Below are 15,089 nucleotides of genomic sequence, written 5' to 3'. Positions count from 1 at the left end.
GAGGCCTAAACAGACACTGAACATGGGGACTTTCCTATTATTGCCAGGCCATCATGGCTTCAGACCAACTTTCTCATAAAAAGAGAGACACAAAAACAGATGAAAAATACCACAGCACCAAAGTGTTGCCCAGTGTCTTGGACATCACACACTGTCTTGCTGGACATATATTTGGGAACTTCTAATAAAGTTAAAAGTCTGGGACTCAGGTTAAGCTGCGAGTTAAGCACACATGGCATGAAGTGCAAGGACCAACCTAAGGATCCCAGTTCAAGCCCCCGGCTCCCCACCTGCAGGGGAGTCACTTCACAGGCGGTGAAGCAGGTCTGCAGGTGTCTATCTTTCTCTCCCCCTCTCTGTCTTCCCCTCCCCTCTCCATTTCTCTCTGTCCTATCCAACAATGATGACATCAATAACAATTCTTCTTCTAGCGTTTGCCCTTCTTCCGTAGCCAGTCAACAGTGTCAGGTTGAGCCTGATGTAAAGTTTCGAGACCTCCTTTGAATCTGGAGAGGTGGCAGTCGTTGACTATGTGGGTCATAGTCTGTCTGTAGCCGCAGGGGCAGTTCGGGTCGTCTCTGGCTCCCCAGCGATGGAACATAACAATAATAATAACAATAATAATAACTACAACAACAATAAAACAACAACAAGGGTGACAAAAGGGAAAATAAATTAATTTTAAAAAGATTTAAATACTTACATGTCTAAGTCTTCCTTCTTTCCTTCTCTCCCTTTTCTTTCCCCCTCTCTCTCCCACTCCCCCCCCCCCCCCCCCGAGCACTACTCAGCTTTGGTTTATGGTGGCACTGTGGATTGAACCTGGGATCTTGGAGCTTCAGGCATGCAAATCTTTTGCATAAGCATTATGCCGTCTCCCTACTTCTGAATCACAGTTTTTACCCTATTTGTCCAGTACCTTGGAAAGTGTATTTGACATTGTGGTTTATTATAAAATATATGGTCTTTCCCCCTGCTTTCCCCCCTACAGAGCTCCTAAAAGCCCTTGGCAGAGGATAGCTTTGGACCCCACCTAGGGTGAGGGTTGGCTATCAGAAGAACCAGTCATGTAATTAGTGGGATGGGACTTTCAGCCCTCACTCTAGAGAGGGGCTAGTGGTTCAATCAGTACTAGTGTGGTTGGTAACCCTGATGTAAGGTAGAGAGAACTGTGTTCTGGAGAGATGATGGAAACTCCACACCTCTCCCCACACCTTGCTACTCTCTCCCAGTGCCTCTTCCACCTGGCTTCCCTGAGTTATATATTTTTTATCACAAGCTGGTAATCTAACAAGTCAAATGCTCCTGAGTTCTGTGAGCCAGCCCGACAAGTGAACTGGACCCAAGTAGGAGATCCTGAAACTCTTCTATCTAAAACTGGGGGGGGGGGGGGGAATCAGAAGTACAACTTGAAATTGGCACCTGAAGTGGGGCAAGTGTCAGAACAGAGATGAACTGGTTTCAGATAACTGTTTTGATGCTAAGGGCAAAACATTTATACATATGGGTACAGAAACCGAGTGTGCATCTGTGGGCCCTGATGTACAGCATATGTAGAGTCTTCAAGCCACCTTTTGTCTGCCCAAGCTCTTGGGAGAGAATGTGGGGCCCAGGGCACCAGCAGAAGCTCTCTCCAGCCCAGGCTGTGAGCTCTGCTGCCTACCTGGTGGAAGGTGGTAGTGAGGGTGTTTTCTGGAGAGGGTCTGTCTCTCGATGTGTCTCCTTGCTGACTGCAGTCCAGCTGGATCAGGCAGCGGCACTCTGGATGGCAGGTGAATTTGCAGTCTGGAGGGAGAGGATCACAGAGAAATTAGTGCCAGGCAGGATTCTACCTAAGTCCACACAGGGGTATCTCCTGTGAGGCTCACCCAGCTCCCGGAAGACAAGAGCCAGCAGGAGAGAAGTGGAGTGGGGCACTGCTGTGGCAATGATGCTTGGTCCAGTGGGTAAAGCTAGCGCATTGGCAAACTGCTTCCACCTCCATTGTCTCATGTGACCATGCAAATATCATCATCATTTTGATACTAGGGTTATTGCTGGGGCTTATTGTTTGCACAACTCCACCAGTATTGGTGGACATTTTTTTTTTTTCTCTTTTAGTTAGGTAATAAGACGGTGAGGGAGAGAGAGGACAGACAGAGAGAAAAGGAGAGACACTACAGCCTGTTCTACCACTCATTAGACTTCCCTCACTGCAGGCTCTTCCCATGTGTTGGGGGTACGATTGAGCCCATGTTCTCGGGCATGACTCTATCAAGTCATCATTTCTGCCCTCTGCACACTCACCCCCACCCCACACACATTATTAATGCCACTTTGTAGATAGGGGACTAGAACCACAGGGGCTTTCTCAAGCTCTAATCATAAAGCTTCAGGCATGTGCTCTTCCTACTAATTTACATTAATCTCCAGGAGTCATGGATCCCCAGCACACTGGCTTTGCCAATCTGTCAAGTATAAGTAATAACTGCTCTACTTGGTGCACAAGGGTGTTTATAGTTACAGAGAGGACAGGCATTAACATCTCCAAAGAGCCCCCAGGACAAAGCCTTATAACCAGGAATGGCTACAGCCTGCCTCTCACCCAACCTAGCCAGAATGTGGGTCAGCCTCTGACACAACTGAAACAGTTCCCAAACCAGGTGCTTCAGGGGAAAAGCACACAGTTCACAGATAGTGCTCACGTCCGTGAAAGCAGGACATAACAGGCAAAAATGAAGAAAGCCTTCAAGACAGGGAAACTGAGGCTCAGAGAGGTAAAGGTAAGTGCTTGCTCAGAGGCAGAGCCAGGACTGCTAGCAGCTTTTCATGGGGGCTCTCTCTAGAGCCTCCTTGGCAGAAGGGAAATGAATTTCAGGGGGCAGGGATGCTTAGGTGAGGAGAGGGGAGTGCACATGGAGGAAGAAGGTGAAGAGAAGTTGGGAAATTAGTTCAGTCTAGTAACAGCAGAAAACTGGGAGACATTGAGGACTGGCTGGGAGACTTTGAGGACCGGCTAGGAGACCCCAGAGCAGGCTAGGAGACCTCAGGACAGACTGGGAGGCCCACCTGATTGTGGCCAGGCAAACAGGGGCTGAGTGGAGTAGGAAGGACTTATGTAGGCAACTCCCAAGGCTGGCTGTTGACAGTCTGAGGACTATGGAGCCTCTGGCAATCCTTTCGTTCCTTTTTACAAGCTTCAAAAAATGCAGCCCATTGGACTCTCTGAAGCTGCCCTGCCACACTCTGTCTCTGCAGAGTTTTAAAGTAAGGCCTCTAGTCTCCCCAAACCTTCTTCATGCCCCCAAAGAAGGTGTATATTCCTTGCACAGGTTTCAGACTCATATTTGCAAGGAAGCAGTCTGACAAATGTGGGGACACGTGGCAACCCCAGAATCCCAGTCTCTGACTCAGTGTTTTCAAGCTCCCCACCTCCCTTCTGGGAAAGCAGGTAAATACTCTAGGGCTCCTCCTGGTCATGCATGAATGTGAGCCAACCCATATCCCCTCCTCCCCAGAGGCCTCCCTGACTCCTCCCTCTGTGGAACCTGCCTTCTCACCTAGATGGCAGGGTGGTGCCAGTGTTCTAAGGTATGTACCACACCTGTGAGAAGCCACAAGCACTACTGGGCCCTCTGTTGGGAGCTCTGCCTGACACAGGAATAGCTTTGCCCCTGGCAGGGTGCAAGGCACAGAGGCCAGGTTTCCCTTTCCACACTGCCCAGAAGCCCAGGTTTTGATAAGGGAGGTCAAGCCCACACAGAGCAGCTTTGTTCTGGGCACTGATCTCGAGACACACCTGTGTGCTCTGGCCCCCATTCTGAGCAATGAAGAATGCTGTGGGGATGCCAAGAATGGAAACAAGGAAGAGGAGAACTGGAAGCTTTCCTGACTCTACAAAGCACAAGAGCTTCTACCAGTCCACAGTGGGAAGGAGCCTGGGTGAGGACTTCCTCCCAGCCTCTTCTAGCTCCTGTGCTATAATACTGGAACTCAGTTTCCATCCTTTTTTTGTCTACACACACACACACACACACACACACAAACACACACACACACACACACACTGGAGATAGTATCAAAACCTCAGGAAATACATATATGTATATTTCCTGAATATATATATTCTCGCCTGAAGCATCCCTGCTGCAGGTGGGAAGTGGGGTCTCAAACCTGGGTCCTTGCACAGGTCCTTGTACATGGCACTGTGTACACTTAACTGGGTGTACCACCACCTAGATCCCACCAACAACAACTCCAATGCTTTCAGCATGGACTTCCTGGTGCCCTGTGGTCATCTGAAGGAGACACAAACTTGGGGTCTTGGTTCCTACAAGACTCTACTGTTTCCTTTCTCATTTTTTAATAGAGAATAGGAGATATAGAGTAGGAGAGAGAGACACAGAGAAGGAAAATACCCACACTACTGCTCTGCTGCTTCTGAAGCTTCCCCTCTGCAGGTGGGATCTGGGGGGTTAAATCCAGTTTATTGGGCTTAATGACATATATGCTCTACTGCGTGAACTGTTTACCTGGCCTCCTTTCCTTCTCTCTCTCTCTCAATTTTTTTGGATGGCTTTAGGGCAATATTTGGCATCCCTTGGCTTAAAACTACATGATGTGGTGTCTGGGCAGTGGCATACCGGGTTAAGTGCACACAGTATGAAGTGCAAGGATCCTAGTTTCGAGCCCCTGGCTCCCCACCTGCAGTTAAAGCAGGAATTCAGGTAAAGCTGGTTTTCAGGTGTCTATCTGTCTTCCCCTCTTTCTCTTCCTCTCCCCTCTCAATTTCTCTCTGTCCTAGCCAATGTAAAAAATATGGAAAAATGGCCACCTGGAGCAGTGAGTCCACTGCTGGCACCAAGATCAGAAATAACCCTGGAGGCTAAAGAAAATCCCTATATGATATCAGTAATTGGAGCTGAATTGTGCTTCTCTCAAAAAAGTAAAAAGTAAAAGCACAGGCTGCAGTTGTAAGCCTCAGCTCCTTAGAAAGTCTTTATTCTTAATTTAAATAGCTTCACCATCAGTCACATTGACTTAGGAGACCTCCCCACTCTAGTGTGAACTCCCTTAACTAATTATATCTATAACCACTGACACTATTTCCAAATAAGGCCACATTCCAAGGAACAGGGGGTTAGGATGTCAGCATTTTTTTTGAGGGAGGCATAATTCAATCCACAAAAGTGGACCCCTAGGAACTAGACCATGAACCCCAGAGGTAACTCTCCCCTGGCCCCCCGCCCCCAGTCCTAAACAGAAGATGATGATGATGATGATGACAAAGAGAAACTGTCACAGAATGAGGTGATAGAGGGAGAGATACCTGCAGACCTACTTAATCACTTGTGAAGCAGACCACCTGCAAGTGGGGGATAGGGGCTTGAACCCGGGTCCTTATACTTCATAATATGTTCATTTATGGGTGCACCACCAACTGACCATCCCCCTTTTCTTTAATAACAAAAGGAGTTTCTAATGGGCACTATCTGCAGAAATCAGCAGCAGACCATGGGGGAAAGAGACTAGAGAGTGCTGAGCTAAGACTAGGACCACCAGCCTACTCCTAACCTTCACAATCCCTGGAGGTCACCACCTTAAATGAGGAAGTCAGGCCCAGAGCCATGGAAACTAGAGATGAGATTCCTTCACCATTTCAGCTTAGAGGAGGTGAATACAAGGTGGAACTATGTCAAAGTGCAGAAGATATACCCCCCATCCCTGAGGCCTTAGGGCTACCAGAGTTAATTCATGATTCATTCCAGTTGTCAAATGAAAACACATCACACACACACACACACACACACGATACATTTTTCTGAAACAGAGGCATGCCACTAATAAGGAGCCTTTAAGGACCTTTTGCCCCAGAGCAAGTGCAAGATCCCGAGACAGCATGGAGTTCCACTCCCACAGCTGAGGCCAAGCTGTGCATGTGTGAGGGGGCAGTCAGAATACCAAGCTTGGTTTGCAGATCACCCCCAAGTGAGTGAGAAGAGTCTTCGCTACATGATACAAGCAGCTCCTGATGCCAGAGCAGTCTGTGAACCCAGGAACCCCCAGCCATTCTGAGGGCAACCTAGCTTTCTTGAAGTTCAGTCTTCTCTCTCCTTGACCCCTCTCAGACATTCTTCAGGGGTTCCCCCTTCTTGTGCTGGGATCACTGCTTTTGTCACCAGCTCTGGCTGCTGAAGACTCCTCTCCCCCAAAGCACCTCTCTGTGCCAGTCTGTCTCAGGTCAGCCTAGGCCTGTGCTGCCACCCGCACATCACTCTGTGGCCTCAAATCTGTTTCTTATTCCTGCCAGGAAAAATCCTTTCCATGAAGCCCCAAGATTTCCCCTGGGACCTCAGGCCCTCTTGCAATGGACCACACCCCCACCAAGTCCTTTTGGCTGCAAATGCTGAAATTCTCTGGCCCTAGACTGGCACTTGGCTCTGGGCCCAACTTGTGTGTGAGAAGCTCAGTTACTATGAAGCCTTCAAAAGAAGTAGTCTGAGTTTGGTAGGTGAACAGAAGAAGGAAAGGTGCTTTTGCTGAAGTGGGGAGATCAGCATGAGTGGTGACCTGACCCCAGGCTAACATCCTTACTCCCGTGTGTCTCTGTCCTCCTCTGTTAAGTGAAGACGGCTGTAGTTTGTGCCTCACAGAGTAGCTCAAAGAATTAAATAGGATGCTATGTAAATAAAAACACTTGATACAAATAATTTCAATAAATCAGCTATGCTTGTTATCTGGCTAACATACTTATTTCTCCAGGGGCCAAAAAATCACCACCCCAGAGGCCTGTCTGTGTACATCCCCTTAGCTCCTGCTGGCTTTGTTCAGAGTGACAGATTTATGGGGTATCTCCAGCCCTCTACTGAACCCCTTGCCCCAGCCTGAGCAAGGGAGGCCCCGAATCTCAGCCCCTAGCTGGAGAAGAGGTCTACCCCTTGCCCCAGCCTGGTGAAGGGTAGACCTCTCCTTTCCTTCTCACTCAACCATTTTTTGTTTTAAAAAATATTTAATTTACTTATTTACTTTTGAATAGACAAAAAATTGAGAGGGCAGTGAGAGAGACAGAGAGAGAGAGAGACAGAGACATACCTGCAACAGTGTTTCAGTGCTTGTGAAGCTGTAGGTGGGGAAGAGGGGCTTGAGCTCAGGTCCTTGCACACTGTAATGTGTGAGCTCAACCAAGTGTACCACCACCTGGTCCCTCTAGGGTTTGAATTTCTAAAATGAAAGCCCCAGAAAAGAAAATTCTACTAACTAAAATGGAGAAGTTCTAGTATTAAAGAACATGCGTATAAATGGGAAAGTGCTGGCCTTATTAGCTGTACCCATTTCCTGTAGGAATTACCCTGAGTGTGCACTTATTTAAACTTAATGTCTTCATTAAAACACTCATCACATAATTATCTGTGACAGAAAAAATACTAGAAGTACTCCCACATACATCTCCATGGAATATTATAGTTATCATTACAGCTATCAGTTTATTTAAAATAAAATATAAAACATGTTTTAACTTTTATATAAGATGATTTCAGTTAGTACTGGTCAACTTGGAAAGTCTATAGTTTACAACTGGAAATGCAATATTGTGTTTTATAGCCCAAGTTATATAAAAATACACACACTTGCATGGACATCATACAGAGAAATTTAGATGGAAGGTGACATGCTTGTCCGGAGTGGTGGCATCTCAAGTTTATAAATGTTTGCAGTGAAATTACATTATTTACAGATGGAAAAAGGAACAAGAAAAGCCATGTACCCATATTGTACTGACAGCAGGCCCTACTACTTCTTCACTACCTACAATGCTCCAGACACTTTATAGGAATGATTTACATTAATAATATGCCAGTATGATGTGTTTCTACCCTTTTTTAAAAAATTTGATCTTATTTTAGAGAAGTGTTGGGTTTGTAGCAAAATTAGTAGAAACAAAGAGTTTCCATAGCCTCCCACCCCACCCACCAGCCTCTCCAGCTTTTAGCCTCCTCCTTATGTATTATTATAATCATAAACTACACCAACCCCCGATACCATTACTGACATTGGGGTTGACTCTTGGTACTGAATAACCATGTTTCTGCTTATCTGAGCTCCTCCTACATGCCCATACCACCCCACCCCCCAAGACCTGCTCTGGATGGGTACAAAGGAGTAAGGTCAGGAAATGAAAAGATGTGATATGCTGGAGAATGCAGAGTACCAGGGAGCCAGCAGGAGAGGTGCACAGAGCCACAGGAGCCAGGCCCATGGGCTGGGCTCAGGTGGGGTTGGCACCCTCTGCTGGGTGCAAGGGGTTCTTCTTTCTGGTCTCTGTGTCTAAAGCTCAGGGGGAATGTGCCTGGACATGCTCAGGTCTGAGTCAGAACTCAGTTCCCATGTGAAACAGAGTTGAGTTGGGCGGGCTTTATGGGAAGCAGGCTCCCCAGGCTGGGCATGCCTTTTGGAGAGAAAGTGCTTAGGAGGTGGGGTGGTGCATCAGGCCACTCCAATATCCTGGTCCCCAGCTTCTCTCCAAATGACAGTATCAGTTGTGCATGTGGCAAAGCTGGGTGGGGTTGACATATGCATATCTGTACTGAAGGGAGAGGCTAAAAGGTCCGCTCAGAGCTGTTGCTCAGAGGCCTCTTAAAGAGGAGGTAAAAATTCTGGGGTCATGGCCTCTCCAACAACTATCAATTGTAACCCCTTAGCCTGGCTTCTGGTCACATTTCCAGGCATGCTGACAGTTCCCCCATACCCTCTTCTATATGTTCCCTCTGGCCCGGCAACCACTGGGTGCTGTGTCTTGTCTGCAAAGGCACCCTCCTACCCCATGTGGGTGGGTGTATGTGTGTGTCTTTCAGGCTGGCCCATTAATCATCTATCTCCAACATAACCACACTTCCTTAGGCTTAAAGCCCAACAAAAGGAAGGCACTGACTAGTGGGGTGTTTTGGGAGGGGCAGGTGGAAGGAGGGAGGGCAGGACAGTTCACAACAAGTTCAGGCTATGCTGTAGGAAGCCAGGGGAACAGCTCTGTGCCTGCTTAGCCAGGGGACAGGGCCCAGGCTAGCACACCTTTCCCACGTGGTCTGTCTCAAAGCTTTTCACTCTCTGGGGATGCTAAACCCTGAAGCATACCCCCACCCTGTCCTGTGTATTTGTATATCTATGCTTAAAATTACAAACAAATTTAATAGGGGTGAATCATTTTTAACAATTCATGCTTCAGCTCTATTAAGTGACTCCATATTAGGACTGTTAGAACTCTCCCTCCTGCCTTCTCTGCCCCACCCTCTGGTTTTAACTATCAGACTAGTTATACTTCCAACAGTCACAAAATTTACACTCTAAATGTTAAACCATAATTCCCACTGCTGTTTAAATTTAACCCAGCTTTTACTGTTTAGTCTTTGTACAATGGCAGTACTATTTAATTTTTATGTTAATCTTTTGGTTGATTGAATCTGGGAAGTGTGTACTCTCTGCATTATGCTTCCCTGAGGTGCTTTAAGTACTTCAAAGAAATGCACCCCTATTTTATGAGCCTTTTCAAATTGCAGCACTGTGGTCTCACACAGCACAGCATGTTGTTGACAATGAGGGGCAGTGGCAGGGGAGGAGATGGAGGTGGTAAGACTACAAACCCTCATGTGATGTCATTGCACAGCTCTGTGAAGCCCCTTTACTCACGACCAATAATGGTTAAGTGATGGTAATATTTATTTATTTAAAACCTTTCTGATACAGATATATCCAGTATGCCAGGGGGAGAAGCCCATCATATAGGCAGAACATCTTAAAAGAAAAAAAATAAGGCAAATCACTGTAGACAGGTTTAAGAAGATGTAGCAAGTAGCCAGCCACAGCCTCCTAGGATGCCTGGAGCTCCAGATGCAAAGCAGGTTTCAGACCTGCTCAGGAGGGGCCTCCCCCTTCCCTGGGCATGTGTCACTCTGCTCTGGGTGTAAGAGAGACAAAGCAGCAAGGGAGCCCTCTCCACTGGCTCCCGGGGCCCCTGAAAATACAGGAGGGGGAGGCTGGGAAGTGATAAAAGGCTGGGAAGGGACAGATATTAATGGGGAGCTGAAGGGTATTTTGGTTTGGGGACCAAAATATTTGCTTAGTTATTTTTACTTTTGCTTTAAAGCAAATACCACCTCTGAGTGAGGACAAAAGGAGTTGAGATTTTTGATGACCCTGTGTATAATTTTCCTAGAATCCCACATGTCCTAAAGCTAAGACCAGCCAAAGAAGGATGTGAGGAGTCTTGCTCAACCATTGGTGAGTGGCAGGCCAGCAAATGACACAGGACAGAGGGACCATAAGCACCTGCATAGGTGTACATGCAGTTAGCAGGTTGGAACTGGAGGTGACAGGAGGCCAGGAAGCTGATAGACTCACTCAGTCCTTCATGGGACAGCCAGACTGCTGCACCCAACTGGTTTTTCCACACCTACTTTGATGTCACTTGTATTCAATGTTCTAATCACCAATCAAATGCCAACCAACTAGGTGAAAGGAGACTTTTTTTGCAGTGAGAAGAAAAGTAAACAGATTACATCTGAGGCTCTCTTGCATGCTCACAAAGGTTTCTTTGCAGATATAGCCCTACAGCCAGGAGCACTGAGTTTCTTCTAGGGGAGACTCATGCCCATTTCACACTTAACCCTCGCAGCCTTTAAAAATGATATATGACTGGGAGTCGGGCTGTAGCGCAGCGGGTTAAGCACAGGTGGCGCAAAGCACAAAGACCGGCATAAGGATCCGGTTCGAACCCCGGCTCCCCACCTGCAGGGGAGTCGCTTCACAGGCGGTGAAGCAGGTCTGCAGGTGTCTATCTTTCTCTCCTCCTCTCTGTGTTCCCCTCCTCTCTCCATTTCTCTCTGTCCTATCCAACAACGACAACAACAATAATAACTACAACAATAAAACAACAAGGGCAACAAAAGGGAATAAATAAATAAAATAAATATTTAAAAAAATGATATATGACTAATTCCTTGGCAATAGGCCTCCTTAGCTCCTAATGATGCCCAGTGGGCTAATCCAGCCTTGCCTGTTAATTAAGTGGGGGTGGTAAACTCAATAATAGGAATTTTCCCAGAGAATATGTGTAAGAGTTTCATGCCCCTCCTCCATATTTTCCAAGGCATCTTTCAAACCCTCTCCCTTCCTTAGATTTGGGCAGCCCACGTTGGCCCAGGGGCAGTGGGTGAGCACATGGCTGTGCTGGTAGCCTGCATAGCCATTGTACTGGGACTATTAAAACCTTTCTGGGAGCACCAATTAGCAGCAGCTTCCAAAGAGGGCCCTGCTGTGTGACAAGCATCATGCCAGCTGGTTTACATTCAATACCACATTTATTTCATATGAAAACAGTGGGGATTTTCCCTACTTATACTGGGGAAATCAAGGCTCAGAGAGGTAAGTTCAGAGAAAGAAGATCCTGGCACCAGGAACCCATGATTTAGATTCAAGTCCACCTGACTGTGGGCCTGTTTTTCTCGACAGCACCCCATAGGTTGTTCCTGAAAATCAGAGGCACTATTGCTGAAGCCCATAGTCTACTGTCTCCTACTCCCAGCATCTGGGAGATCTTGTCTTCCTCTCTCTTCCAATCAATTAAGTCCAAGTGAACACAGGTCAAATGCTCACATCACAGCTGCACTGTCCTTAATGCTGCCACTCCATGCCTGATTGATTTGACTAAATCTAAATCTATACTCCTTGAGCTGAACAGCGAAGGAGGGAGGAAATTATCTGTTGAATAATTCTTGGGGAGGGAGTTGATGAACATGAAGACACATGTGAGCAGTCAGAGTCAGGAACCCAGTGAGCAGCTGTCTTCTTCCTGCATGTCACATTATGGAGTGGGCTACTGATGAGGTTGAATTACTCAGGCTGGCTCAAGAGTATAAAAGCTAAAGAGTATTTGCCTCCAACTAGGGATCAGTTATTAATTTAAAAAAACACTTAAAAGGTAAACTTGGGGCCAGGCGGTGGCACACCTGGTTAAACGCACACATTACAGTGCACAGGACTCAGGTTCAAGCCCCTGGTTCCCACCTGCAGGGGTAAAGCTTCACAAGTGGTGATGCATGGTGGCAAATGTCTCTCTGTCTCTCTCCCTCTCTATCTCCCCCTACCCTCTTGATTTCTGGCTGTCTCTATCCAATAATAAATAAATAAAATATTAAAAAATAAAATAAAAAAGTAAACCCTTCATCAGTCAAGATCGTATGTCTTTCAAACTACGCTTTCAAAAACTTAAGCCAAAGATGACTCCTCCCTCTTCCCCAGAGCACTGGTTTATGGTGGTGCAGGTTATTAAACCTGGGACCTTGGGAGCCTCAGGTATAATATTCTTTTCACATAACCACTGTATTATTCCCCTACCCCCAGAGATGACTTTTCAGCTTACTTCCATACCTAAGATCTGGCACTGTGACCCACCTAGATGTTCACCTATTGCTGAATATGTATGAGAACAAATGGAATGTGGAGGCGAGAGGCAGGGGATTGTGTGTGGTGGTGGTGGTGGTGGGGCTAATATGCTCCAGATACCTGCCACTAAAGAAAAGCAACTGACAGAACAGGAAGTGAGGGCTCCAGGCCTAGCTGTGTAGCACTGACTACTTCTTTGAGTGAAGCAGAATGGTTCTTTGCCCACTCCACCAAATAGGGAGGGAATGATTGATCTTGAAAGCAAACATGTTAACTCTTTGGCAGGGTAGTGCTGCAGAAACTTTGGATGCTGTAGACTGCATGGGATAGCAGAAAGATCCCTCCCAGTCCTAATGCTGCAACCAACAGGGCCTCTGCTTGCTTGGTTTCAGTTTCTTTCCTGAAAAGGGGGAATTGGATGTTCTTTGATTCTGTGAAAATTCAAAATGCTACTCACCCTACACAGTTTTGTTACTAAACCCCAGGCAAGAACGACTCCCTCTCTACCTAGTGCCTAAGGGGGGAAACCTCTGTCCAGTCACTTCCTGAGGCTGGGGCTCTCATGCAGCTGTGCTCCTCCCTGGTGCCCCCACACTCCTCCAGTAACTCTGCAAGTGAGCAGCCTTTGCTCCCAAGGCCTTAGAGCTGACTCAGCAGCTTGGCAAGGTCTGCCACCCCTCAATGCAGACTAGACAGGAAGAAGACAGTAGTCCTCTGAGATGCTCGTATCCCACCCACCCATAACCTGCATCAAGGTGACTACTTGGTCTTCAGTTTCAGAAAAAAGGTTGTTAAAAACCAGTCAGTCTGAAACAAGCTGGCCATGTCCTCTTAAGTGTAGCTGTTCTATCTAGACCTGGCAAGGTGACAGCACCTGAGCTTGGCATCTCGAGAGCTGGGGGACTGGGTATAAAAAGTGATAGGGAGGGGGTCAGGCAGTAGCGCATTGGGTTAAGCGCAGGCGGTGGAAAGCACAAGGACTGGTGTAAGGATCCCGGTTTGAGCCCCCAGCTCCCCACCTGTAGGGGGGGGTCACTTCACAGGTGGTGAAGCAGGTCTGCAGGTGTCTATCTTTCTCTCCCCCTCTCTGTCTTCCCCTCCTCTCCATTTCTCTCTATCCTATCCAACAATAACCACAACAATAATGATAAACACAACAACGATACAATACAATAACAAGGGCAACAAAAGGAAAAAAAATGGCCTCCAGGAATAGTGGATTCGTTGTGAGCCCCAGAAATAACCCTGGAGGCAAAAAAAAGTGACAGGGAGCTCAGGTTTACATATTAGGTGAGGGTACCTGCACCCCTTCCTCCCCCATGGGCCATGCCTTGGAACCCAAACATTTTCTGAATGCCCCAGGTTGGAGGGTCCTGTACCTACCTTGAGCCAGTGGGAACTCTGGGTGGAGTCTCTGCAGGGCCTGGAGCTTTCCTGACTGGGAACGGCTCTTAGGGAGCCGGCGGAAGAGGCGCTGGAGCCATGCAGTGACTGTTCCGAAGCAGGCTGTGGCTGCTTCCCTATCTCTGCCCTCTGTCATCCCAGCTGCCCGAGATCAATAGCTACTCTCTAGGCCTGGCGTCAGGGATGGAGTGACAAGTGGGGTGGTCACTGGCCAGGATAGGACCCCCAGACCTCTTGTGACAAGGGGCTTTGCTCAAATCGGCCCAGCCGTGGCTCTACCCAGGAAATCACCAGCACCTGGTGCCTGGGCCCAGGCCAGCCTGCCCAGTGCCTTCTTCTAGCTGAGGTCCTCTCCCCTCCACCTCCCCTGATGGAAAACTTTCTATTCCTGGGGCTTTTAGCTTGATAAGATAAAAGTGCCCCCACCAAGCAGGCTACAGAAAAGAGCCTGCCCCAAGCCTCACTCTCAGCAGCGCCTGTGAGTCTGAAAATCAATGTCTCCAAAGTTTCAACAGAAGACAGAAGTGATGGGTTACCTCACATTGTGTGCCTGGCCCAGGAGCTTATTAATGGATCTCTTTGGGGATGGCTGATTAATAATGCTCTGCCAGCGGTACAGGCTCCTGGGGGCTGGTCTGGGCTAACTCACATCCTCCATACTGAGCCAGGAGGGGAGAGCCACAGCTTTCTGCTAGCAGCCAGCAGGGTGGCTACACTGCTCAAAGGAGGGTCAGAAACCAGACATAGCAGAGAGGAGGTGACAGGCAAGTAGAGGGAAAAAGAAAAGAAAAAGTCTCTTACAAAAAGGGCAGCCATGTTGTTCTCTTACTTGAATGTGGGGTTCAGTTTCAGGTGAAGGGTGCTCCTTCCACTAGAAGCACCCTTGTCCTGGTGGCGAAGTTTTTAGAAGCCCCATGGTCCAGGCTATGGACAAGCAATTCAGTATCTCAGCAAGCTCTAGAGGACTGAGGACCAGTCACCCAGAGATCTAGAACTCATCCTCCAACTGCCAGGCAGAGTCAGTTTCAGGGAAGAGTGGACACTTCTTCTCTTAAGATAAGCTTATTTTTTGTTTTGTTGTTGTTTGTTGTGGGAGAGACCAGAGCACCACTCTGTCATATATGGTGCCAGCGATGGAACTGGGCCTTCATGCTTATAAGGAATGGGTGCTATCTGGTGAGCCACCTCCCAAGGCCATGGGGTACCTGTCCTTTAAGCACATGAAATAACACAGAGGGGGCCAGTGTGCAGTGGTACACATGCCCACTTCT

The 15,089-nt window shown here is 47.6% G+C and overlaps 1 protein-coding gene across 1 annotated transcript in view; it reads right to left on the bottom strand.

Annotated features, from left to right (window-relative positions):
* Window positions 1-15,089, bottom strand: part of RASSF5 (Ras association domain family member 5) — a 99,757-nt gene that overhangs the window by 61,065 nt on the left and 23,603 nt on the right. Inside the window, exon 2 of the mRNA XM_060178769.1 lies at window positions 1,664-1,785. Within this exon, the coding sequence (XP_060034752.1) occupies window positions 1,664-1,785 (122 nt within the window). The remainder of the gene's footprint in view (window positions 1-1,663; window positions 1,786-15,089) is intronic.

This window comes from Erinaceus europaeus, chromosome 19 (genome assembly GCF_950295315.1).
Source record: "Erinaceus europaeus chromosome 19, mEriEur2.1, whole genome shotgun sequence".
Taxonomy (NCBI): Eukaryota; Metazoa; Chordata; class Mammalia; order Eulipotyphla; family Erinaceidae; genus Erinaceus; species Erinaceus europaeus.
The sequence above is the reverse complement of the archived record's forward strand: the minus strand, read 5'-3'. Positions and strand labels throughout refer to the sequence as shown.